The sequence below is a fragment of the Netta rufina genome (genome assembly GCF_964035555.1).
Source record: "Netta rufina genome assembly, chromosome: 2".
Classification (NCBI taxonomy): Eukaryota; Metazoa; Chordata; class Aves; order Anseriformes; family Anatidae; genus Netta; species Netta rufina.
This window is the reverse complement of record NC_140124.1, coordinates 10,471,894-10,499,620: the sequence shown is the minus strand read 5'-3', so window position 1 is coordinate 10,499,620 and position 27,727 is coordinate 10,471,894. Positions and strand designations below refer to the sequence as shown.

Sequence of the window (27,727 nt, the reverse complement as noted above, 5' to 3'; positions counted from 1 at the left end):
CCATCTGAAAAGATTTTAAAATGGTCATATTATGGAATAAATAAATATCATTTACATGAAAAAGATGCCTGCTGAGGCATGATTAATAAAAACTGAATTACTGTCTTCTATGAAGTCAAAGATAATCTGTTCCTTTCCACAGCATCATAGCTTTTCCACTGCATAATGAAGAGGACTGATTCCCATCACAGGCTCTACCAACCCTCCTCTAACTAGCTCAGGCTTGGATATCCGTTTGTTTTTATTTTTGCACTTTGAAATGGAACATCTCTCTGGAGACATTCAAAACCAAAACACTAAAAGGGCACACACTTATTGTTGTCAAAATGACAAATCTGTGTAAAGTCAGTCAAGCAGCCAGCAGCTCAAAGACAGCCCATCCTCTGACAGATGAGGCTTACCGGGTACACCAACAGCAATGCCAAAGGAGTGATTGATAGGAGTCACAAGAACCTGGAGCTTGTCTCTTCCTGAGGTTTGCGCAGATTTGGATCCTGTAACTTGCAAGCCCATAGTTTCCACTGGATTGCTGGGCATTTGCTCTTTTTCAGGTTCTCCGTAAGGATGGTAACCCCTTCACTCACCTCAGCTTGTCCTGCTCTACCTGTAACTTTCCTTTGTTACTGCTCTGCTTTGGAAATCTTCAGTTCTAAAGGAAAGGTACCTTCCTCGTGTCTCTGGGGAGATCAAACATGGATTGCTATTGCCATGTCAGCTACAGCCTGGTTGACCTACCACATCACTCGCCTTATTCCACGCCAAAATATGGAATCTGTATTTTAAAGGATAACAACATATTCCTATACTGACCTTTCCTGGAGTCAGACTACAGCAATACTGTGCAGTCTCAAAACTCTCGGGCTCTGCTTGAGGCTGATTTCTACACACATCTGTCTTCCTTATCTAAACAAGTGTCCTTGCAGCAGGGTCAGATGCAATTCATTGGTATTCTCAGGTGTGACCATCACAGAAAGCACCATTGTACTACTGGGCAAGTTGAAAGTGAGCCAATGTTTGAGCCTAAATTCTGCTCTAAATACAACTCATCTCAACATAAAGATGGATGATGAGAATTTGGGAGAGTTTCTCTATGAGGAGTCATTAATACACAGGGACAGTATGGGAAATAAACCTTTCTCTATTTACCTGCCAGCTAGTTTCCCATTTCAGATCACACAAGGTCTAGGACACAATGAATGAAATGATCACAGAATCACAGAATCACAGAACTGTAGGGGTTGGAAGGGACCTCGAAAGATCATCGGGTCCAACCCCCCTGCCAAAGCAGGTTCCTCAGAGCAGGCTGCCCAGGTAGGCGTCCAGACAGGCCTTGAATATGTCCAGAGAAGAAGACTCCACAGCCTCCCTAGGCAGCCTGTTCCAGTGCTCTGTCACCCTCACCATGAAGAAGTTCTTTCACATGTCAGTGTGGAACTTCCTGTGCTCTAACTTGCAGCCATTGCCCCTTGTCCTATCCCCACAAACCACTGAGAAGAGGTTGGCTACATCCTTCTGTCCCCCACCCCTCAGATATTTATATACATTGAGGAGATCCTCTCTCAGTCTTCTCTTCTCCAGAATGATCAGAAGATCAAATGATCAGCCAGTAGGCTTAAAAGAGTGGTGTTTATTTATACAGTGTAATTATTTGGTGGAATACATTACCACATTTTTTTTTGGAGGCCAAAAAAAGGAAAAAAAAAAAAGTTTTAAAAAAGCTATTAGATGAATTAATGGGAAAAAATGCCTTCCTTTCACTTAAACACTGTGATCTGTTACCATCTGAGTCAGAAAATTCCTATGCCATAGATTGCCAGAAGCTTGGAAGACACACCATACTTGGAAGAAAAATATCATAGTGTGCTTCCTGTGTTATTCTGTATTTCTTTCTTCAGCATTTGCTATTGGCACATGTGGATGGGATGAGACTGATCTGTTGTCTAAATATGGCAACTTTCATATATGGATAGGTTTTAAAAAGACCTTAAACTTCATGGACCAATGAAGACACTAAACAGCTGGGGTGTTTGGCTGATTTTTATTTTTTTTTTTAAGACAGAGATGAAAGGATATGAAATGTAGAACACTGTGCAATCCCTATCTTTGTAAAATATGAAACGAATGTGAATTGGAGCTTTAACAAATGTAAACTACTAGTCTTTGAAATTGTGGGTAGGTGGTTTTCATTTCTGTTTGCACAACAGGGACTCCATGCAGTCCTGATGTTAGTAGCGATGTCTTTGTTTAATGAAATGACCTCTCTGAACAGCCAAAATGCTAAGTATTGAGCAGGTAAACTGAAAGCCGAGGAAACTCAGGGAATATACAGTAATGCAGAGTCTTTCTGTAACCTAGGTTCTAGGCTCGAACCCCAACAATTCCAGCAAAGGAATTTCATTATACTCAGTGCAAATTCCATCATTTTGGATGAATTAATCTTTAAATGAGGCCCTTTGACACTGTCCTCTAATGTGAAAAATAGTTGGATATCTAAAGTAACCTTAGTAATCATTAATCTTCCAAGTGAGGGTTCGAAGGGTGGTTTCACATTTATTTTTTGTCATTATTCTACTTCTCTGGAATTAATCAGTCTGCCCTTTGGCTCAACTGCATGGGCTTGAAAAGTATCGTGTTACCCTTGCAAATAAATGCAGCAATCAACAAAAATCCCTTCCACCCAAATCACATAAGCTCTGTGGGATAGGGTGTTTTCCTGGTTGCTTATTTCAACAGCACAACAGAACTTGACTCCTGACTGGTTGTCAAAGATGATTTTAGATGAGGAAAGTTTATTAACTTTTTCTCTTAATTCTTTCCCTTTAAGGTACAGCATTTGAAGTCTGCAGTACCAAGCAGGGTCACGGTAATTTAAGTCTTTAAGTAGCTCAGTGTAAGAGTTCATTGTTTGACTTTGCTCTTTGAAGACAATAGCAAATACCTGATTATGGACTATCCTTTCTCTAAGCCTCTGGAAGAGCTTCTCTTCACAGGCACATGCATTTTACCTAGGCCTCCATTCTTCTGTCTCTTAGAATACCCAAGTGAATTAAAGATGTGGCTTTTAAAATACACATCTAACCAGCTGCTGTGTTACATCTTTTTTCTCTAACAGACACACACACACACACACACACAGAAAAAAAAAAAACACTGCAGTTTGAGTTTGAAGCAAGTTATGAAACCCCTGATGTGCAACAACTGTGTTTTGGATGAGCTGAATGGTTTCGCCTAGTCGCAAGACAGGCGACAGAAAAGAGAAATGGTAGTGAAATTATCAGCTGGTGAGCTCCTGGCAGAACTCCTGGCTATGAGGAAAGACCTCTTAAGAAAACTGTAGCCATGCTGCATTAGAAAACTAATAATATATGCTAACTGCTCTTAATTTATTGCAGTAAACCTAGTCAGCAGCAACAGATTGTCTGTCCTGTGCATGGGATTAATTTCCAATGAGGCTGTTATATTTCAGACTCCGAATAGCAAAAACCACTTGACATCTGGGAGGAAAAAGGCAACAAGTATATTACAAAATTTAATGAATCCAATAGAAGTAAGGGTTCAGCTAAAGGTGAAAAATAATCATGCTATAAATGTCAATGGGTAGTATGGACTATTACAAAATTACTTTATTCCTGCTTTTACTAGGATATCATCACTAGTTTCAACTGGGTTGCACCAGCACAAAATGCAAAGAGAGCACTTAGGCCTCTTCAATTTATAAATATGATATAAATTATTTTAAGCTCAGATTCAGTCAGTTTAAAGGCACAATGTCAAAAAGTTTCAACTAGATCTACGACCCATATATATTTTTCTAAACATGTACAAGTGTTGGTGCTTTTATGAGTCTGCATGTGACACTGTCAGTAACCCATATGAAGACAAAAGTTCAGATTTCTTTGCACTCAAATGAAACCCCTCAATTTTACTGAAGAATCACACTGAAGAATATCTCTGTCTGTCTGGTCTGATCCCATCATATCTATCTAAAGCCAGTTTAACTCAGAACCACATTGCACTAAGCCACCGAGATTGATGAACCATATTTTGAGAAGAAAATATGTTTCTGGTTACAAATGAAAAATGTGTACACAGCGCAGGCCCCCGAGTGCCTGAATTAGCATCATCACAGAGGACAAGAAGGCACAATTACATCTGTGTTTCATATGTTCCCTTGTCGTCCCAAAAGCAGATTTGATGGAAAGCAGGACACTCGGAGCTGGCCTTATCTTGCTGCAAACGCTCGGGCGCACCGAGGTCGCGCTGAACGGCAGCCAGGCAGGAGCAGCTGTGGATAACCTCTTCCCTCCCTGGCTGGGGCCAGTGCTCCTCAGAACATGGGAAATACTGAGGGGTGGAAATGAAATCCAGATCTTTTAGACCTCCTCATGCCTCATACGCATTAAATATCTTAATAACATAGGTATGTGACAGTTCTCAGTGTTTACCATAACCCCCTCACACCCAGGGCAGAGAAGGATCTCCAGGTGCAGATGCGGCACCTCAGCAGCGAGGTGGGGAGAGACCAACCAGAGTCTCAGGTTAGCAGAGACCGACCTCACACACACCAGTCCTTTTCTTGTTGTGCAGCTAAATTCATTCTGAGCATTTTACTGGATTTACAAACTATTTTCTTCAACACTTGTTCAGAGATTTTTTTTCCACCTAAAACACCTTTAAATTACAGAAAAATGATTGAGTGCTTTTACCTCTCTCGAGTGTCACAGTCACCAGCATCCAACTGTATTACTGTTGGCTGTCCAGGAGAAAATAATTTAGCTTCTGAAAGCAAACACAGAGGAAAGAGCATGTGTCTGGGAATGCAGGAGAGCAATCAGTGCCTATAAACACATGGATATGAAAACAGGAAAAATAAAGACCTGCTGGGAGAAATTTACTTCGTATTACTTTCCACAGTCTTTATAGAAGAAATATAACCTATGTATAGAAAAATTTCCATTGATTTCTACTGGCTTCAATTCGGTCTATGTGGTGTATAAAAATAAATAAATAAATTCATTATGGACTGGTTCACTATTGCATCTTGTCAGACACAGAGGAAATCTGCATTGCAGCTGCCCATGCACTATCTGCTCCGGAGGTAAAAATCCCCAGCTCCTGGTACCAGCTATTAAAACCCTTCCAACAGTCCAAGATCTCAGGTGATCTGATTGATGGGCATCTTTTCATCACCGGTACAGTGGGCATGTTACCAGTGGATGCAGAACGTAGAAAGGAAAGGCTGGATGAATCACAGCATTTGTGGGGAGGGAAAGGCTGTGAAAAACCTTACAAGGAAGGAAGGGGACATCTCTTCCTCTCCCCAGCCATAGTCAATTTCTATTTGCATAAATGCATTTGCTGACTTCTTAAAAAATAAATAATGCTGGACAGGACTCATATTTAAATAGCTCCAGTGTCCAGCTCCAGACATTTCATGTAGCACTAAATAAAGAAAAAGATGAATAACTCCGCATGCTACTCAGTTTTCACATAGCGGCACCCAAATCACCACTTACCGTGTTGTAACATCAAGATGTAGGGCCTTCCACACCAGTTTGAATAATATGACATCAGGAATTAGGGTGATATATTTTCTATCAATATACTTTCTGAAACCTTTAGGAACTGCTGGTAGAAGAGAAGTTAGCTGATTTTTTTGCCTTCTTCCTTTTCATGACCTAGCAGGCTCAGAAACACACGGACAAAGAAGCATTCATCTGTAAATAGATAACTGAAAAGGTTGATTGGAAATTAAGTTAGCAATGAAAATATGGCTCATTAGCTATTTTCTGGACCCAGTACCTTGGTAAATTTTCCTTGTTTGCATGTCACTGCACATGCTACTGATGGCCAAACTCTGGTCACTTCCTGACTATGTGAGTCCTACAGATAGGCCTATTCCAACAGCCTGTGTCATTCAATGAACCTTTAGATTTGCCTGCTTTAATTCAGGCAATTTCTACACCTAGAATAAACACAGATTTCCATCTCCCTCAGGAAAATAAATAAACAAATAAATAAATAAAAACAATAAATCTGCCTCTAAAAAAATAACTATTTTTATGATTTATCTGTGTTCTGCTGAAATTTTTCCAGCTATTAGAATATTTTGCCTTTGCTATGGAAGCTGCAATGCTCCTGTGACTTTCAACACAACTCAGCTAAATGACAGCCACGATTAATTAAAGCAAAATTGCATTTGGTAGGATGGTCACCTTCGGTACAATTAAAAATAAGTGTTCTGGTACAAAAGAAGAGCCATGCTATTTCTGTTCTCCCAAGCTCTACTGCAAATATAGGCTGACAGATTAATAAAAGCATTTCTAAACAGTTGTAAAAAATCAGCCATCTGATTCAGGAATTTTGTTCCTCAGCTAACTTCTTATTTAGCTACTGAAAACTTCACTTTCCCATCTGTGAGATGACAAAATCCAATGAAAACAATATTAATATTTATGTTCTAAATAGAAAAGGCTTTCAAAGCATGTTCATAAAGTGGAAAATAAAAGCAGAAGTTTATCCAAAACTTTCTGGCATCTTGCATATTTAAAATTTTTCAGCCTTGCTGCCAGGATTTGCTGGCGTAAGATCAAGATGTGATATTTTATAAAAGTTATTAATATGGGTGGATAGTGATTCAGCTTTTATATCATTAAAATGATAAGTTTCTATTATATGGGTCAGTTAATTTTAACCATGCTTGATTCTGTAAAAAACACATATTCCAAAATTGCCCAAAGGTGATATATATATTATTAAGACTACTTTAAATGCTTCACAATACTAGTTGTTACCTCCTAAATCAAGGTCATAGAGTCACAGAATGGTTTGGGTTGGAAGGGACCTTATATATCACTCAAAGACCATACAGTCCCAACCCCCTGCCGTGGGCAGGGCCCCCTCCCACCAGCCCAGACTGCCCCCAGCCCCATCCAGCCTGGCCTTGAGCACTGCCAGAGATGGGGCAGCCACAGCTCCTCTGAGCAGCCAAAACCTCTGAGTGAAGAATTTCTTCCTAATATCTAATCTAAATCTACAATGACTTTAAAGCCATTCCCCCTTGTCCTATCCCTACACCCCTGACCAAGAATCACACACAGAATCACAGAATTTCTAGGTTGGAAGAGACCTCAAGGTCATCGAGTCCTCCCCAGCTCCCTGCAGCCCCCTTTAGGCCCTGGCAGGCCGCTGTGAGGTCTCCCTGGAGCCTTCTCCTCTCCAGGCTGAACAACCCCAACTCCCCCAGCCTGGCTCCACAGCAGAGGTGCTCCAGACACCAGATCATCCTGGTGGCCTCCTCTGGACCCACTCCAACCGGTACACATCCTTCTGGTGCTGGGGGCCTGAAGCTGAGCGCAGGCTCCAGGTGGGGTCTCACAGGAGCAGAGCAGAGGGGGACAATCCCCTCCCTCGCCCTGCTGCCCACACTGCTGTTGGTGCAGCCCAGGACATGGTTGGATTTCTGGGCTGCAGGCACACATCGCTGGCTTGTGTTGAGCTTCTCATGAACCCCCTGGTCCTTCTCCTCAGGGCTGCTGTCAATCCATTTTCTGCCCAGCCTGGATCTGAGCTTGGATCACTCAGTAGAATGTGTACACATATGTACATATATCAGAGCTGCCAGGAAAAACGCTGTAAATGTGAAAACACTTTGGAATCAACAGTGGATGTGTTTTCTTTCATATACAGCTTTTCATTTTTAATTAATCACTTTTTTACTTGCTTCTGAAACACGAGAAAAATCCAATACCTTGTGCTAGCAATATTAATTTCACAGTCATTCAAAGTAGGTGATGGAAAATTAAGTGTTTTTTTTTGTTTGAAACAAATAGTAGGTGCTTACGCATGGAATACTTTCATTCTATTACAGCATACCAGTACTTCCTACTTTTCTGATCATATTCATGGTCAAAAATGCTTACATCAATAAGCCCCATTGCTAGGTTACATGCAGTGCCAGTCTAATGGTCTGCATTTACTCAGTGGGAAAATGAGCAAAAAAGCAGAAACTTCCATACATTTTTTCTCATGTTCTCAAGACAGCCATTGCCAGCACAGGATACAGTCATATTATTACTTCAGTTTGAAGTTTAAGGGAGAAACTTAAGGGAGAAACATGGTCTTTTAGGCAAGAAACATTGGCTCAGTGTGGGAACTGACTTACACTCAAGTCTCCAGCATAAACTATTTGGATCTTCTAGCATACCTATGAACTGTTCGGAGGTAGTGCCAGATACTTCTGTATGAAGGTAACCACTGTTCTTTCCTTTTTGCATACAGGAGAAGGAAAAGGAAGAGGGAGAGGATGACTGCTTACAGCACAGGACAGAAAACCCAAACCATTGTTTACATTTTCCATGAACAGAAGACTCTTCAGTACAAAAATTCAGGATGGTAAGCACTGAAAGTGATGAAATGATAACAAGTAACAGTTTCTCTCAGAAGACCAGTATAATTTCAACACTTTATTTTGACCTTAAATTGGGTGGGTGGGAGAAGGGCAGTGGTTCCATGCATGTGGGTATGAGAGTGAGAGGGAGAGAGATTTGTGTATGGGTCCTAGTAGTCATGTTCTGATACCCTACTGCAAAAAATACCTACCATTTGCTCTTATTTGCTCCCTGAATTATTAAAGTTGTTCTAGTTTAACTTTTAGTGCCACTGATCCATACATATACTGCAGCTGTGAAGACAGACCTATCCACCTGAAAACACCAAACCTAAAACTGAGAACACGATACCTTCCACACTGCAACTGTTGAGGTCACTTCAATAAGATATTTGAAAGGAAGCAATATAAACATATTATATAAAGGCATTTAAAAATATTCCCCAACATCTCTCTCCAACATATTTTAGGGCTTGATGAAGCAGTACTTCATCTGGCCCTCTGGATTGTGGCTGCTGCTTTTGAGAGGGGAATGTGCAAAAGAACACAATTTAATTCCCTAAGTGATGTGCACTGTTTATGTAAGGCACTCTTCTTTTACTGCAGTGACTTGGCACCATCATGTGGCCACTCTGAGTCTGCTCACTTTAAGTAACAGTTTACATAGAAAACACTTTGCGAGGAATCAATTAAAATTTACAAATGATTTCAGTCTACTCTAGAAGGAGAACATACATAGCTTAAGTATACATACACTAAATTCTGAATGCATTAGAACATTTTTTTCCAATTGTCCTTTTTTCCCCCTAAATCTCTGCTCTGTTTGACCACATTTTCCTTCATGATCTTTAAATTGGAAATTGTTAGGCTACAAAAGTTAAAGGTATTTTCTGTGGTTAATTTTGTTCCAAATTTTACCAATGATGTTCAAAACTTAGAATAACATTACAGACAACTATCCTCTGCCTCACTACAAGAGCTTTGAAATGATTTACAGCATTAAACAGGTCAGTGTTTTCTGTTTTACATCAGAAATCACATTAGAATTTCAGTAAGTGTCATAAGCACATTACTTCTAGTGTTTGATCCAAACTATATATCAGGACAACTTGAGCTTTCAGGTATTGCTTTTGTAGTGCCCCAGGGACAAAATCAGGAGTCAAATCATTTTTTTCATGAAATGGAAATTTGTTTACCTGATGTTTCAAGGTAGATATAAGAAATCTTTACCAAGCATTAGTGTTGTAAAGGCCCAGAGATACAAGTTGCAATACATTCGTGTTGCTTACACAGGAGCACAGTTTTATGCTAACCAGAGAAAGGTTTGCTATTATTTATTTCTGAGTAGAATAATGAAAAACAGTAGTATAATTTATAGGAATATATTTCCAATATATTTTTTTTTTGAAAATATACGTTTTTAGAATTCTTTCAATAAGGAAATACAGTTCATCATTTTTTTGAGCACTATAAGCAAAAGTTGGTTCTGTCATTTTTTTTAAGATAAAATATATTTTTTCATCTGAAACAATATACAGATTTTCTTTAAAATATATACAAGTTATATACAAATACAAAACTATACTACAAATCTTTTAATTGCGGTAAAAAAAAAGCATAAATATTTTGCAGTAATAAACCCACACAGATATCCTGCTTCTAAAAGGACTGCAGCAAAATCAAATTTAGCTTTTCAGATTCCTCAGGCTGAGGTAATGCCCACTTCTTCTTTACACATTGAATATCTATCTGTCCAGAGTCCTTGGCCAGCACAACTCCTAACAATCCATTTGTTTTTTCTGGTTCTCCAAGCAGAGCCATAGTTACAACTCTGAAATCAAAAGAAGGGAGGAGGGTAAGTGGGTTGAGACAAAATTAATAGAAAATGGTCTTTTCAAATGTGTTTTTAGCAAGTTATTTATAGTTAACCGATTCTTCCTTTTCTGCTTATCATCATAGTGTACTTCTCCCTTTCAAGTCCCAGCATTTAGCTTTTAACCAGTCACAACCATTTAACGTTTTAATAAGAGGAAGTTCTGCCCGTTCACAGATTCCATCATCATTTTCTAATCATGACTTAAAGTTATTTCAAGCTTGTAAAAATGAACTGGATACTTTTTATGGTATTTCCTAAACTGTACAGTATAACAACTTAAAAAATGCATTACTTTCTCCCAAAACTAGCAGCACTTCGCTACAGCTTGCAAAACTGCAACGACAATTTTTAGTTAGGATTGTCACCAAGACTAACTTAAGCCTGGGGAAGACAGAAGCTCCCAGCAAGGCACCCAGCAGGGAGAAAGGAAAATCCTCAATTCAGAAAGGTTAATTCAGAAACTTCAATTCTCAATCTACAGGATACTCAGTTTTCTACACTGACTACAGGAACAGCCTTGTGTGACTGCCGTGTCTTGGTGACTTGTCTTGGTGAATATATGCTAGCCAAAAATGTTGTTTACTTTGTGACAATAAACATAATATATTTATATTGGTAAACATATGGTAATATAGGCATTTTAAAATATTCTCCAACATATCTTGAACATTTATAGGGTTGATCCTGATTCAGAAAAGTTATCTTTGAGCTTAAGCAGTCCAGTGATTTTAGTGGCAACAAAATTTTTCTCTACATACAAACAGCAAGTTGTCCACATACAGACATCCATCCATCCCGCTGATAACACCCTTTCTGAATTTGATTTATACTAACATTATTTCTTGTCAGATTACATAAAATAATATATAAACATAATCTGAAATTACACTTGCTGTGGTGTCTCTTTCAAGCAATTAAAAAAAATACAGTTAGAAATGCAAATTGTAATTCACATTTTATGTTAAGCAAAAAATTCCCCACTCCAAATGATAATATTATTAATATTTTGTTAAAAATACAGTAGTGTAATGTACTCACTTCTCCGATGGAATAGTTTGCTTTGCCACTGGCAACAGATCATTTTCCAGGAGATCCCAAATATAAATATTAGACAATGCATCCAGGACAAAAAACACTGCAGGTCTTGTTAAAGCCCACTGCAGGGCAATAATTGGTTGGCCATTTGTGCTGTCATTCCACTGCATGAGGGGATACTCTGATGTCATTTGGTGTAATCTAATACTTCCATCTGAACAGCCAACCTGTATCATAGGGAAAAAAAAAAATATTTCCTGGGAGGAAGACAAACTAAGCAGGATAGAAACTACAAATCAATTATTGAAAACACCAGGCAGAAAAATACTAAAAATACTAACTTGTAGGAGTCAGTATCATACTAAATAAATGCATTTGGAAAAAAGGAAAGAACTTCCACAGTGGTAAGTGAAAGTTCAGACTCCGCACATGGTGACACAAAATACATACCCAATAGCCAAACACATTCATTTTATACCTCAGGCAATCCCAATGTAAACCATAGCATATTTAGACATTATTTAATAGAGGATCAAGTACAAGTATATGCAGGTCTAGGTATTTAGAAAATCCTACCAGAGCTAGAGCCAATTTAGATTGAATTAACTTTGAAAAGGCAGACAATTAAAATACTGTGTGTCAATTTGAACTGCAGAGGCTAGATTTGAAGATAACTGTTCACATGTAGGATGCATATGCTGCCAGGCATACACCGAGAGCTTGTCAGCAGGCTGGCTGCAAAACCATGAAGTGGAGAGGGAAGTATGGCATGGAATACCCACAGCTGCTCCACAGACATTTCTTTCACAGATATCTTGTCTCCAAAATGATTATGTCACTAAGAGATATGTGATAACAGTGAGAAACAGATGAAGTTTAACTCACAGCAGAAGACCTGCTAGCAATGCTGAATTTCAGTAAATCAGAGTAAGTTACAAAGTTAATGGCTGCAGCGAGACTGACATTTGTTTCTGTGAGCCAGATCCTCCATCTTTCACATATCCAAAGTCACATCAGGACATAATATGTTTGTTACCCTTCATTTCAGTTTGGAATTAGTGAGGTAAATCAACGATAACATCTAGTTAAATACATCAAATTGAAAAATTTTCCTCCATAGGTAATTAAAAATGAAACTTATATTAATTTAAAGTGTTTTCATACCAAAAAAAGTGACTTTCCAAAAGGGAAGAAATCAATTGCATTGACACGTATTGATCTTATTCCACTCTCCTGGGGTCTGAATAGCTTTGGAAGAACTTTTAAATCATGTCTTGTACCATGGCCTATCAGACCCTACAAAAAACACAAGGAAAAAGAATTAAAACAAACAAACAAACAAAAAACACAACTACACTATCAATATTAGAAATTCATAATTCAAAAGTTAAAACTTAAATATTTCACACAGCAGCTATCTTAAAAGGTCCTTAATAGCTAATAAAAGACTGTAGCAATATTTTCAAATTACAAATTTTACATATAGTTTTCAGGTAAAAATCCAAGTAAATGGGACAGCATTCGGAAAAAAATAATGAGATGAATTGTAGCATATTACTCACAATGTTTGTTCCAACAATGAAATGATTAGGATCAGAAGACAGAAATTTAATAGTCAGTGTTTGGGGTGTTCTCAGGCGCACATCTTTTGGGAAAAGGCTATGAAAAACATAAAGGTAAAAGGAAACAAAAATGTACAGGAATTTTCTCCTGAAGACATGCATCTACATTACAGAAACTCTTGATAGTTCTAGGAAAAGTGTGCATTAAAAAAAAAAATCATTATTTAATATCTATCGTTAAATAGATAACAGTAACTTAACAAAGTATAGGAAAAATTAGCTTTATAAGATACACGTGTATCACATGTGTAAAATAAAAATCAGCTTTATGAGATACACAAGCCCAAAGGCTTGTTTTCTTACCTGCTATTCAATTCCATAGTAGAACTATGTACTAACTTCACTTTCCCTCCAGGAATTAAACCTAAAATTATATAAAATAATTATTTAAATTGATTTAAGAACTTTGCATTAAGAAAGCGCTATCAGCAAATTAAAACCTAAGCTAATAAATGTAAGGATACTGCACAGTAAAATTGCTTCTTGCAGAAATAGCTTTGATACATAAGAATCCTAAATCATTTGAACTCTTTATTTCAGAATTCAAATCTAAAGAGTTGAAATATTTGAAAGAAATCAAAGAAAGAGGACAGATAAAATGAAATATGTGAACTCAATTATGTTTCAGTTCTTCAGTATGCACATACGATCATGCAATATCTTGCAAAATTTTTTATAAAAAACCTAATTCTATCAATGGTGAAAATGAACATTTATGTCACTTGGATCCTTAACCATGAACTATGGTAATAAGAAATGGTAATAATGCTTCCATAAAGTTATTCCATGCTACTTGTTAGTAGAGAATAGCGTAATGATTAAAATTATGAAAACCCAAGAACTTTTTGCAGATGAAAAGAAAACGAGTGCTGGCAAAAGCAAAGTTGTGTCCAACACATCACCACAGCCTAGCTTTAAAATACACCTCTCCGCAGACGTACATATCCAAATCTGGTAACTCAACATAGACAGACAAGGCACAGGAGATTATAAAATATAAAACTGATCAATAATTCTAGTTTGTTAGCATTGCTTCATTGTTTATATTTGCATTCAAAAATGGATCTGGATTTTATTGGCAGCCTTTTCCAGCTAAGTAGGTCTAAGTTTGTTCCAAGAACAAAAAAGAACAAAAGTTATTCAGATGACTCAACAAAGATTGAGTGGACTTGCTTCTTACCATTTTGACAGAATCTTTTTTCTAATAATGTACTTTGATCAGAAGAGAATTTCCAGGATAGTTATCAAAATGGAGATGTATATAACAAAAATATTATAAGAAATTTGGTTAAAACTGAAAAAAGAACAAGTGTACCAAGTATGACATAAAATCTTGTACTCTTTAAAAAAAAAAAAAAAAATAAATAAAAAAAAAAAAATAAAAGCAGCTGTTGAGGATACAGGTATCTGCTTTGATGTTCTAAGAAATGTGGTTGCCTGTGGTAGGCAGCAATTGCCAGTGCAGAATTAGCAGATAAGATTCAGATTGCAGCGAAGATAAGGCTCTTGATACCTAACCTACAACCCAAAATAGGAGATATATGTCCTATTCAGGATGGATCTTTTTCTCAACAATTTTGTCCTCTTCTAGACCATTTGATGTCAACACTAATTCTTCCTCCTCTTTAGGAACTTCATCATCTCAAAATCCATGCACTTTATCCTATCTCTACTATACAGTACTTACCTAAATCAGTTTGTGAACCAGATAAATCCACTTTCTTTAATTCTACAACTACCTGAAAAGTCAATATTCAACATTATTAAAAAAATAAGTATTTACCAGACTTTAAAGGTTTTTTTTTTTTTTTTTTTTTTTTTTTTTTTTTTTTTAACTATCTGTAATAATGGATGACATACCCATCTAAATATTCCTTTAGAGTTAAGTCTAACATTACAATGATTGCAGGTAGACTCTCTATCCTCTGTTAACGTCTGCAATGCTAAAAACAGTTGCATGTGCCTGCTGGAAATTCCCTACTGGCAGCAGAAAATGGGAAGTCACCCTCTATACTTAATTACTCGCTGACATCATGTTGGTTTGATTGGCAACCGAAAAAAAACAGCCTAAATCCCTCAAGTAAGGAATTATAACATATTTCCTGTGTTTTTCACCACCTTTCCATGAACTCCAATTGAAAGTCTGTTTGGCTCAAACCCACTGCTACTAAAGTTACTTAGAGCTTTAAGGGACTTAACTAGTGCTACAGAAGGGAAATACTTTTATCCCCTTAATATTCACGTATCTATTCAGTTCCTCAAGCAAGATAACTTATATGTGAAAAACAGGTTCAGGGGTACCTGGGCCAAAGCTTAATCAGAAAAACAGAAGACTGAAAACATCCGATAGAAAGTAGAGCTGTCAGGACAGTATTTAAGAGCAACAGACCTGGTGCTTACCTGCCTGTCATATTTTAGGCAGGGTTATCTTATCCACAGATTTTCACATTTTGCCTCTTGAACATTTATTTAATATAATTACAAATATGACTTCTCACAGTACAATCTCTGAAACCACTGTGATTCAAATAAAATAAAGTAGATGGGTGGAAGAGGACCATGGTCCGTTATTTAATTATTAGAAATATTTGAACATGCTGAACTACCATTTGCATGTTTTCATGAATTCATGCACCTGTTAACAGTTTCGCCTAAAGAAAACATCCTGGCATTAGGGAGTCAGGTCAAAGATTTTGAAGAGAATTCCAATAGCATGGCTAGTTTTCAGGGAGGAAATTCTCATCGGAAATCCAAGATTTGCGTTGCTGTATTTCAAGAAGTATTTTATTATTCCAACATGTAACACCTTCTTTTCATACATATATTACTCACCCACATATTGAGGATTCCATTTTCATCCATTGAAGCTATCTGAAATGGAGGGCCTGACATTTCTATGGAAGGAACAGTAACAGTAACAGAACATATTCATAAACTGACCTTCATCCTGAGCGATATCAAAGGTTTTTAAACATTTGCTAGACTAATATGTTTTCTAAAAGTTTTGTGTTCCTCTTAGCTACATAAAGCACCCCAATTCTATCAAATAAGAAAAAGGCATGAAACTAGTGTGTTCAATTTCACCTATAGGAAAGGCAGATGATCTCTGTTCACGTCTTTTAAAGTATCTAGATTTTGCATGGACTTCAGAACAGAACTTAAGATGTAATACATGTAAATGAAATCTAGTAAAACCTGCAATGTGTAGAACATTTCTTTGGACAATTATGGTTTTCAAAATGAAAATCTGCAATGGCATTAATGACCTTTCCTCTAGCACACTGCCTAAGAATTTGGAGGCATGAGTATGAAAGTTTCTTTGCAAAGGTTGGTCATAAGAAAATTTAGGCAGAAGACACAGCAAGGCCTGTCAATGACAGTCACACATTTTATGTGCTGTCAGATACACACAAATTGCTGCACAGATAATAGATAGGGTTTCTGGACATTACAGTAGGACTAGGACTTTTCTAAAGGTAGTTTTTGAGTGGTAACTTATTTTATCATGGAAGAAGAAAATATCTTAAAAAGAGACATTTTAACAAACAAGAACACTTATCAGATGTGAAACTGCACTGAATGAACATTTAATGAAAATGAGAACAGCAAGTAAATGTGAATGTTATTTGTAATTGATACTACATAGAACTTAGAAGCCAGAATGCAACTATAAACTGGAATTTGGCTATGATATATTTGTTTTACTGGATACTAAAGAAAGATTGAGATTGAGACTGATCCCTTGCACAGCAGTTTACATACCCTCCTGATAAGAAAGGCTTGAGAGTCCATACTTCTGATCAGTGCAGAGAGAGGTTGAGACAGGTTCCACTGCTACTATAGGAGAGGTGTGGTTTACTGAGTTTAGAACACCATCTGCAATAAAGAATAATTAAAAGTAAACACTATACTATTTTCATCAAAAACAACAAAACCCTACTCACTTACTAGGTTATAGGAGAATTATGATTACAAAAATGTGCAAGTAATGAACTTCATGAGTTTGTTTGTAAAAGTCTCAAGTACATATTGCAAACTCTTTCCTAAATTAACAAACCACTACTAGACAAATCAATGTTTCACCTTCTGTTTCTACTTTTCATTTTCCAAATTACTGCCGCATCATTTATGCCACTGTACAATGCATTTCAGTAAAATTTGCCATTTCAGAGCTAGCATGAAGACAGCTATGTTAATTTCATGCTCCACCAGTAACAGAGGAAAAAATAAATCACTGCTTAATAAACAGGAAAGACAAAATTGAAGGAAAATGGCTTTTATAAAGTGTTATTTAACAGACAGTAGTTATCCTGAAACAAACAGTTCACCATGAAAAAGTATGCATTTACCCTTTAATAACATTTTAAAATAAATGTGTATTTAGAGCTATATCAATATGTATTCTTTGTCAGTTACTCCTGACTTCTGGATTTGCACACTGAGGTTAATCTTATTTAAGCCTAAAGGAATAACGCTTCCTAAGAATACAGCATTAAAATCTGCTTACTTATTTAAGCAACTACATGATATTGTAAACATGCATATGACAACTAGCCCACTGTGCAACACAAGACCAAATGTCTTCAATCTACTAAAAGAAATTTAATGTCCATCAACAATCAGCTAATGTTTGCTTTAACATGACTACTGCAATTAAATATGTTTGTGAACAGAAGTTTTGTGCATGTACGTGTTTGTGTGTCGTGTCCCGTGTGTGTTCTTTTGTCTCCTCAACCAAAGAAAAGGAAACTTAAATAAATAGAGGGTCTCATTTTGCAATCATAAAACTATTAAAAAAAAAAAAAAAAAAGGAAGAAAAAAAGAGAAAAAACACACCTTTATTGTTATATGTAATTCTTCATTAAAGGGCACAAGTAAAATGGCACCAATTTACAAATATGATTGAGATGAATCAAGAGTCAAATTGGTGGAATGTACACCTCATTCCCAGTCTCTCAACATACAACTACATATATATTGAAAACTTCAGTAAGATTAATGACTTGCTCCTCTATTTAAATTTGCACTGAAAAGCAATGATAATAAGCATAAAGACCCATTTATTTCCATCAGATTCATAAACTGAGAATCTCATACACCAATTCCATGCAGAGTTAAGTATTTAGGATTGGGTCTACTAGCATGTCAGTCACATGCTGTAAATAAAGTTATGTAGCTTTTGAATTCGTCACCTATGGATTATAAAGAAAAAGTTTAGAAAAACTTTTGGATCATAGACTAAAGGACCAGAGGTGTAGAAAAAAGGAAATACAATAACAAGAAAATGTCAACAGATGAGATGAAAGGTCACCCACAAACACTTTTGAAAAATAAATTTTCTTCTGGCTTCCCAATATGAAAGTAACTCTAACTTAGCTTGTATCTAAATAATGAAACAAATGACTACCACATTATTTTTTTCTTCCTGTGGTGCTATATTAGGAACCTTGAAGGAGCATGCCATGACTCTCGATTGGCACCAATGTTAGAGATTTTACTCATATGACAAGTCAGATGACAGAAAAGTGTATGGCAAAGTTTTGGTCCAACATGAGATTAATACCAGAGAGCTACCAGGCCACAAAGTTTAGTCACAACTTCAGAATCCTTTCAACAGAAGACTAAAAGTAATGGACTTTTGACTATAGGAGTTAGAATTCAACTTAGTCCATTACATAAGTTACCTCTGACACTCAGCCTACACTACTTGTTTGCAATGGTGTGATTCCCCAAAATTACTCGTACATGTATATCCTAAACAAATACTAGGTTATACATGGCTGTAATAATTGATAAACTGCCAATAAACAAGCGTAAACCTGATTCAACATTTAGATTATCTACATAGAATTCAGAAGTGATAAAGTTACACGGGTAATTTTCAGAAATGCACAAGGGTGAGCTTCAAAAGCAAAGATTGAGATAATGGTATCTACATATAAATCAGCTGTAAAAGATCTGTAAGCAAACTAAATCTAATCTATACGATCTATCCAGTTAACCATACACAGATATCTACATTAGGGTGAGATGAATAGCTTTCTAGATCCTATGGAGTAGCATTGCACTGATTTTAACAGAAGTTATGCATGTATATGCTTTACATATCTCACATGAAGAAACATCAATGTTAAGGTGACAATTTGCACAGATTGTGACCTTTAAATGGTGTTTGAAAAAACTATGTGCTTTACAGTCTTAAATTACTTCGATTTTTTTAAATCAAAATTAATATGTAGGTTTAAATGTAGATTTAAAAAAGAAACAGACTATATTAAGGCAAATAATGATGAAAATTGGTTTATCTAGTGGTTTCGGATGAGGTAGTAGATGAGTATTCCATTTTAACATTACAACACCCGTTGGGTTCTAAATCTGGTTCATCTCCCAATTCTCATTGCTCGATGCATATTTTAACTGGCTAACATTTCTTTACAGCTATTATTGATTAGTATCTTTTACTAGACTAAATATCATATCTGAACTGCCTAAACTAGACTACTGAGAATCAGTGTTAGTAGAATTTGTAGTGGAATTGTTTCACTGCCCACATAGTGACTAATCAGAATGCATTCAGTCTCAGAATGATACTAACCAGTGGAAAAAGTCGGAACTCTAAATGTCCAGTCAGTTTCACCAAATGTCATATGAGGGTGAATTCTTGAGTCTTCTCGAAGATCCCACACCAACAATGAACCATCTATTGTTCCAGCAAAAACTAATGTTGCTCTACTGGGACTAAAGCAGCAACATAACACCTGTTGAGTAGGAAAAATATACATGGCTGATATTATGAAAAAGACTAATTTTTGATAAGCTTGAAATATGTTCTTCCTAGGCATGCCAAACCAGGAAAAAAAAAAAAAAAAAAAAAAGCAGATTTCAGGTGTTTGCTGCAGAAGGACAATTCACTCAAAAGAGTAGCAAGAAGTCCTGACAACATCTGATCCGTGGAATGGAGTCAACATTAAAACAACAACAAAAATAAAACTTTCTCTAAATTCTAGTGTTAGAGCATAAAATTGAATGAGGTTAGTACTCTGCGCACTAGGCTTAAATGTGTTTATAGAAGATGCCATATCTTGCAGCAAGACAAATATATATGTATGTGTATATACATGCAGACACACACAAAAAATAAATTAATTTACTCAATAATGGGTGACTACACAATGTAGTTAAGACATACCTCTGAGTCACATATTAAAACTTTCTGAGGGCTGGATGGCTGCCAGACATTCCAAACACATATGATGCTCTTTCTTTTCAGTAAAGCAACATCTGCTTTTTCAGGTAATCCATGAACAGAAAGTAGTGCCTGCCTCTGAACCTGAGACACATATAGGCAGGATATTTTCCGCTCTAAACCATTGAAAAAAATCAAGAAAACAAAGAAACAAATAAAAAAGTAAATTCATTGCAGATGAAAAACCATAATTAGCTGCTATAGCAACAACCAAAGAACCTAATACATAATTATGAAGAATATTTCTGTTAACAGTAGATCGCTTTTGAAGCTATACAAGAAAAGAGGAAGGACTGCAGAATGAATCCAACAAAATTAGAAGTAAAGTAGAAAGCAAAAAGGAATAGATTCAGGAAGTGAATAGTCTGATTATTCTGGGCATAAGCAAGCCAATTAAGAAGTCTGACCTGATGTCACTATATACACAGAAAATTAAGCTAAGTCTCAAATAGGAAACAGCACAGGCCAGACTTCTGGTTCATCTCATGTGTTCATGTTAGGATATGTATGTTTTCGTATTATAATAGATCTTCCTCACACAATTACAGATGTGTTATTTTTCGTTTCTCTTTTCATCTGAACTGCCACTGTTTATATGGGAAAGATACAGCTGCGGTTCAGATATATCAGGCGATATTCAAAGCCCCATTCGATGGCCTTGCTTTATTTGTAACTTTGGCCCTATTTTCAGCCCGAGAAACCTAGGTGATACTTTGTGGGATGGATCTTCAGCAACCAGGGCAAGAAAATATATGCAGGACACCCTGATATCATGCTAATCACTGGCTATACTTCTGATTCCACAGCACCTAGGATGCTCTGATGTAACCCATTTGAAACCATTCTGCACCGAGTTACAGCAAGATTAGAACAATTAAAACAGAAGTGAGCTTTATGACATATGTCACATGTATATGACATAAAGTGAGCTTTATGTCATATACATATATATGTGCTGTTTGCAGTTCAGTTATGACAAAGAGCATGGTACTTAGTGTAAGGAAGAGTTCACGCTATATACTAAAAGGTGTATAATAAAGTTCCCTTACCATGGAGGAATGGCTGGTTAGTATTTAACTGGAAACAGCTATCACTAATAGACAGACTGGTTTGTCGAGATCTTAGTTTCCACCTGGGCTGTGTTGCAACTTGATCTTCCTCTAGCAAAACAGCAATCACCTTTCAAACATAATTACATTTACAGAAGTAAAAGGGTCGTCTTATCTTTCAGCTTTGCTACTTCTAGCTTTCAAAAGTATGTGGATGAATTTAATAAACCTTTATCAACTTTTTTATTAATTTTATACTTTTGCAAATACAGCTTAACACAGACGTAAAAGTTGCATAGCTCTGGTTCCATGCCTTTGAAGAGATATAAATCTCACTGATAATGAGTATTATTTAAGTAATTTATTTAAATTAGTCAGAACAAGTACTGTGAGTGATCTATCTCATGGTATAGTATACTTGCACACAACTCACAGAAGATATAAAGTACATAAGTGTACCTGGCCAGCAGACCGAAGGAAATTTGCTAATCTTTGTGAATCAATTTTAGGTGTTAGAGCTGCATTGGCTGACATCTCCTGGCTTTTTATGGGACCTAAGAAAAAACACAACAACAAAAAACAAACTTGAAGCTTGATTCAAAATGGAATCGATTAAGAAAACCATGAGAAAAATGTAATTTTTAAACAAGAGGAGAGGGGCAGGAATCAACCTCTCTTCAGCAATTACAGTACTGAATAACAAGTTCTGATGGGGAATCATACCCACTGCCAACAGAAACAGAAATTCAGGAGGAGGAAACTATTTCTGCCACTTATTCCCCACCCTATTCCACCAGGGGCTTCAGAGTGCCAAACTGCAAGTTGATACAACACAGCCTGCCATGATACAAATTCTGACATTAGGAGGATTCAAAAGAGAAAGCTTATGTGCATACATCCATAATTGACTAAGATTAAAACATTCTTTACCTCCAGATACAAGGGCACCTTCTCCTGGATGCTGTGTCCACTTCTCCAACGTCTCAACTTCCTCAGTCTGAACATCTCTCTCAAGATTGTCCTCATTACACTGAACATATGCCTAAAGTATAAAGACATAACAATATGGGTAAAGACAAAGTGATATGGGTAACAGTGAAGAATGACAGCACGTAATCGAACAGAGTTTAAATACTTATTTTAAAATTGATGTGCTCAACCTCTTCTATTTGTAAATTCAGACCTAAGCATGCTGACACAGTGTGCATGCATGTGTATGCATTCTGTGAATGCGTATTGAGCCACATTTTGCACAAGAGTACTAGCCCTACTGAAAAAATACACAACTTCTCCCATTACATGTAAAGACAAAACCTAGAGTACCTGGGACAGTGAGCCACAAACATACAGAAACTTCTTTATAAAATGGAAAGGCAAACAAGAAATTCCTTTTCTAAAACAGAAAGGAAATGGTGTATCTGGCCCAAAAAACTTTCATATTATTGCTTTATTGAAATGATTTCATATGAAACATAACTATTTATTAATAAGCTATCCTATTAGTTTAGTAGCTTTGTTTTGCAAAGAAAACTGTTTTCCAAAACAATAAAAAGAACTTATAGGATTTAAATATTACTATGTATGTTACTCACTTGTTTAGTGTTCATTTTACCATAATTTCTAATATACATGTCATATTCATTTACAGGAGGCAAATCCAATAATGAAAAAGTAACTGAGAAGTCCAGATCAATTAGTGGGAGAAGTTCTGCGATCCGTTTTCTGTAGAAAGCATTATAAGAAAGAAATACAAAGATAGTTAAGACCAAGTATGTTTTATTCCACAGGAAAAACAACTTGATATTGTACAGTACCACCTATTTAAAAATCCATTGATCTATCTGAAATACTATTGTTCCACTTGTATGGATGTGTGGATAATGAAAAAACAATCAATCTCCGTCACAATTTCCACAATAAATCATCAATTTTAATGTAATAAAACTGTTGAAGATAATATTTCAAGAGTTGAATTATAGATGTCTGTTTACAAGTTAATCCTGTGCTCTTGCCATAATACAGACATCTAGCCAATGCAGAAATTTTTCTTGACTTCTCTGTCTCTCTCTTCCACTTTCAGATTTTTCTAATACACTTAGTACAAATACAATCCAAACACAATTATGGGTCTGTACCAAATACATGTCTAAACAGTCTTTCAGATGCATACTTTAATTGCAATTTCTTCTCAGTAAGACAAGTCCTTAAAAAGGGAATAGACTAGAGCAACGTGAACTGGAATTGCTCCTCCAGTGGATTAGGCTGGATTTCTCTGTGTACATACAGGAAATTTTCCCATCTCCTTTTTGCTACTAAACTATATATATTGCATTGTCTTATCCATGTTACTATTTTTACTTCTTCTTCACGCCATTCATACACTTCATATACTACTTTTTCACAACTATTGTGGGAACAGATTGCTGAGATATAATTCAGACTCATGCATGTTGCTTCCTAGTTACAAATCTTAATGACACATTCAGACAAATTTGTACATTAAAGGAATAAGCCTTATAATTATACTTACAAGTACAGAGTGCCACAGCTCATCTATGGGATCTTTTCAGTCTATTAATTGGTAGCAATGTATTAGCACAGTATTAAACTCCACAAACCCTTCACAAGCTATGTTGTTAGCATGTAGAGAAAGTTATATACATAGTTATCTAAGATAGGTTCTATACAGTGGTGCTCTATAGATTTGTGTGAAAGGCATTTGAATCAGACTATGATTGGTGGATTCACTCTATTGAACTTCAGTAGTCCGAAGTTATTTATCTGAACTGCTTGCCCATATTTCCTCCACAATCAGGAGAGGGATTGACAAACATTTCAGAAGGCAATTCTTCACAGAGAGGTCTTACTGAATTTCGTAATCTTTCTCCATTATGTAAAGAGAAAGCCTAGCCAATGAACTCGCATAAAATCTAGGCATATAAATTTAAGCAAGATGAGTTAGCCTAGACAATAACATTTCCCTTATGTGAAGATCAGCCACTGATGAACAGCCACAAAGCAATGAAATCTAGTATTAACAATAACACTGAATGTTCTTGGTTTTATACATCCATTTGATTTAACTGAAAATCAGAGAGACATATGAAGCTCCATATAAATCAGGAACTCCTAGAAAGTTCCAGAAGAAACAGGCATCAATTTGTTTCTTTAAAACAGATATGTCATATAAGTCTGAAATCTAGATCAATTTTAAATCAGTAATAACATGTTTTTACACCAACTGGTGTTATCCCTAAAAGGTAATATGCTATTTTGGCAACAGTATATACCATATAGTATCTTGAATATTTCAAGAAATTATAGTTCTGCAGAGTCCCAAGAACAGCTAAAAGGCTTGCTCTTTAGTACTGCAAGTTGGTATCTAATTAAGTGACTGATGAAACATACAGAGAAATAACAATGCTGGCAACTCATTCTGTAATGAAATGCTACACAAACTAATACGCAGATAAATTTCCATTGTAAAATGACATATAGAAAGCCTACTTAACTAATTACTTTTAGGTTGTAAAATTATATTTTGACTCTAAAACCCACAAGTTTGGAAACTTCATATATTTCAAATATGAAAAAATGACAAATCACATATTGAGATGACATTTTATATGGATTATTTAAAACACACTTACTTCTGCTTACTAGCCACACTTCTGCTACTTTGTCGCTGATTTGCCTTTTCAAAATCCATGAATATTCCACAAAACGAGTTTCTGGCAGGAGGATATTGCCCTTCTGTGATATTATAAAATGTTGTTAGTGTTATAATTCACACTTTACACTGCACTAAAATGTAAAGAAGCAAGTACAAAAAGCAACAGATTTATTACCACAAAGCTACCAAAAAATTTACTTTGCACATTACACAACCTCTAGCACACTATCAGTACAGTAAGCTTTTTAACTTTAGTGATGAGACAGTCTTTTTCCCTTATTTTGGTCCTTTAGCAGTCAATCAAGATGATTGACAATTGTAATTTTAATTTTTAGAAGACTTTGATGCAGAAAGTGACTCTTCCTTTCTTCTGTCATTAGCAGGTCCCTTGTTACCCTGTATACAGTAAAATGCCCTACGACCAATTTAAAAATTGTATTAAATTCACACACACTACACCAGGTGCATACTACACCTCAAGTCATCTCTACAGCTACCAGAGAACCTCATCAACAGAAATATAACTGATGACCTTGAATGAATAAGCAAAACATTGAAAACTGTTGTTTTAAAAGCAGCAGTTAATAGAGTAAGTCCAGTATCTGATGTTGTCTTGATTTTACTTGCTGTCCTGGCTAGATCGTAGCCAATTGACCTTAATATCTAACTTCCATCCAGGACTGATGATGTTTCACTACCTTTGAGGAAGATTGCTTTTATTAGGTAGCATTTTTAAAGTGCTCTTAACCTTCCAAAATTATTATTAGAATGATCAATGAACATTTTGTCAAATACATTTGTTGTGTAATTTACAGTACAGCAGTAAGTGCTATAGCTCAGAATATATATTCTCTCTATATATTCTAATATATTATTTATTAGAATTCTATACTGTTTATTAGATCTAGAGTTTCAACTCTGTTATTGATTCCACGTGTTTATTAGAAAAATAATAAGAACAGAGAAATCTGCAAGAAGAAATCCATATTGCAAGAGTGGTTCTGACTTGCAATAACAACTTAACTGAATATGTATTAATGTTGTAAAAACTTAGAGAAACTCCATGCTATATTCTTCCATCACTGTGTTAGTTCTGCTTTACTATATGATAACTGGAGTACAAACCTAAGATTCTTTTTGCACAGTTTGTACTGCCATTCACATGAGTAGAGAGTGCAAAGGGGAACCAGAGATGCAATTCATTAAATAAACAGAATGGGCGCTCAGAGGTATCAGATCAACTGAATGTAAAACTGCAATTTCACAGTCACTTTTCAGAGAAAAACCCTGCATCTTAAAAGTAACATAAAACTACACATTTAAGTAGTAGATGTACTTTCACAACCAGAGCAGTGGCTTCAACCTTGCTTAAAAGAAGGCCAATTAACGTCACCAGAAGACCCAAACTGCCTAGCACTCCTCCAATTTTTCAAAATCTAAACTCTCTCATTCTCCTTTTAACCAAAGTAAGACATATGAAATGTTAGTCTGTAAATTTTTATACTTCACATTTTAAACGATTAGTAATGCCTCTGAATCATTCTTTAGCAATGTGAAAAGTTACAGCACTTACCCACAAACCCAAGTGACTCATCCAAAGGACCAGATTTCTGCCTTTGAGCAGACTTCCAGAAGAAGGGGCGTGTTTACTCATAAGTTTTATATGTTACTCATACATTTAATAAAAAAAAAAAAAAAAAGACTGGTGCCTAGTCACATACCCATGATTGGTTCCTCTTTTTCATTTTTGATTTTCTTTGGCAGTGAAATAGAAATTCTATCATTTTCTGCATTAATTGCTCTTTGAATTTCTTCAATTTCTGATGTTTTGGAAAAAGGAATCTCTCCTAGTTTTTCTTTTGCATCTCTTTCTTCACCACTTTTGTCTTCTTCATCATCATCATCAAAATCATCTTCATAATCCTTTAGAAGTAATAGTACTAATAAACATGGATTGCGGATATTGTATTTTTCAGGATCTTTTTAACAAATCATGAAATGCACTAACAGTAAAACAAAATTATCATACAGATGGCTACAACCCTCTGACTGAAAGGCACTTGAAAATAACCATTTGATATAAAAACAATAACGTGTTGATTGTGTGGCAATTTTAACTGAGAAAAGAAAATCCCCCAATGTTGTCCTTCACTGCCCAAAATAGACATTTTTTTTTAGTATCCTAAAGTAGGAACTATATGTTCAGGTGAGTTATGTGTTCTTTAAAGAAAGAACATAATGGTGTTCAGCAGAATAAATGATTCAGAGACATATAAAGTTATTTGCTAGTTTAAATTCAAGATGCCCTTCAACGGCACCCTCAAATTTACATAACTTCCATTCTACCTGCTTGCAAGTGCATGCTTAGACACATGCTTTAATAATTCTTTGGAGCACAGCTAAGACAATCTGTCTCATGCTGAAGTAAGCATCTCACAAATGATATGAAGAAGCCTAAAAGTGCTTTCTTCTCTCCACTGAATGCAAAGGGAATGTAATTAATGTCTCAATGGCAGACATCATACATAACCAAAGTGGAGATGAATTCTACTTTGGCTGAACAAAGATGACAATGTCATTGGTTCAGCTAGCAATGAAAGCTCACTCTGCAAACTCTTCTATCTCAACTTTAAAGTAAACAAAAGAGAGCTAAAAATGGGAATCCAATTAAACAAATTAGTGAAGGGATTGCCATGCATCAATACCTTTTCCAAAGTTTTTTTTTTCAATGAAAAGTAATGAGGCTTTTTCTCTCTAATTAAATTGATAATTTGATGCCATTATTTAAAATATTCAGCATTTTTCACAGTAAACTATTTAAATAATTTAAATCCAGC

The 27,727-nt window shown here is 35.9% G+C and overlaps 1 protein-coding gene across 1 annotated transcript in view; it reads right to left on the bottom strand.

Moving 5' to 3' along the window:
* Positions 1–9,999: 9,999 nt before the first annotated feature.
* The window catches only part of DYNC2I1 (dynein 2 intermediate chain 1), a 31,110-nt gene continuing 13,382 nt past the window's right edge, over positions 10,000–27,727 (bottom strand). Inside the window, exons 9-24 of the mRNA XM_084306886.1 lie at positions 26,612–26,813; positions 24,868–24,970; positions 22,810–22,939; positions 22,148–22,259; positions 21,677–21,771; positions 21,218–21,347; positions 20,112–20,284; positions 19,518–19,680; positions 16,685–16,798; positions 15,755–15,816; positions 14,610–14,661; positions 13,226–13,286; positions 12,863–12,959; positions 12,465–12,596; positions 11,304–11,527; positions 10,000–10,220 (exon numbers count right to left, since the gene is read on the bottom strand). Coding sequence (XP_084163012.1) covers positions 10,049–10,220; positions 11,304–11,527; positions 12,465–12,596; positions 12,863–12,959; positions 13,226–13,286; positions 14,610–14,661; positions 15,755–15,816; positions 16,685–16,798; positions 19,518–19,680; positions 20,112–20,284; positions 21,218–21,347; positions 21,677–21,771; positions 22,148–22,259; positions 22,810–22,939; positions 24,868–24,970; positions 26,612–26,813 — 2,022 coding nt within the window. The 3' untranslated portion in view covers positions 10,000–10,048. The remainder of the gene's footprint in view (positions 10,221–11,303; positions 11,528–12,464; positions 12,597–12,862; positions 12,960–13,225; positions 13,287–14,609; positions 14,662–15,754; positions 15,817–16,684; positions 16,799–19,517; positions 19,681–20,111; positions 20,285–21,217; positions 21,348–21,676; positions 21,772–22,147; positions 22,260–22,809; positions 22,940–24,867; positions 24,971–26,611; positions 26,814–27,727) is intronic.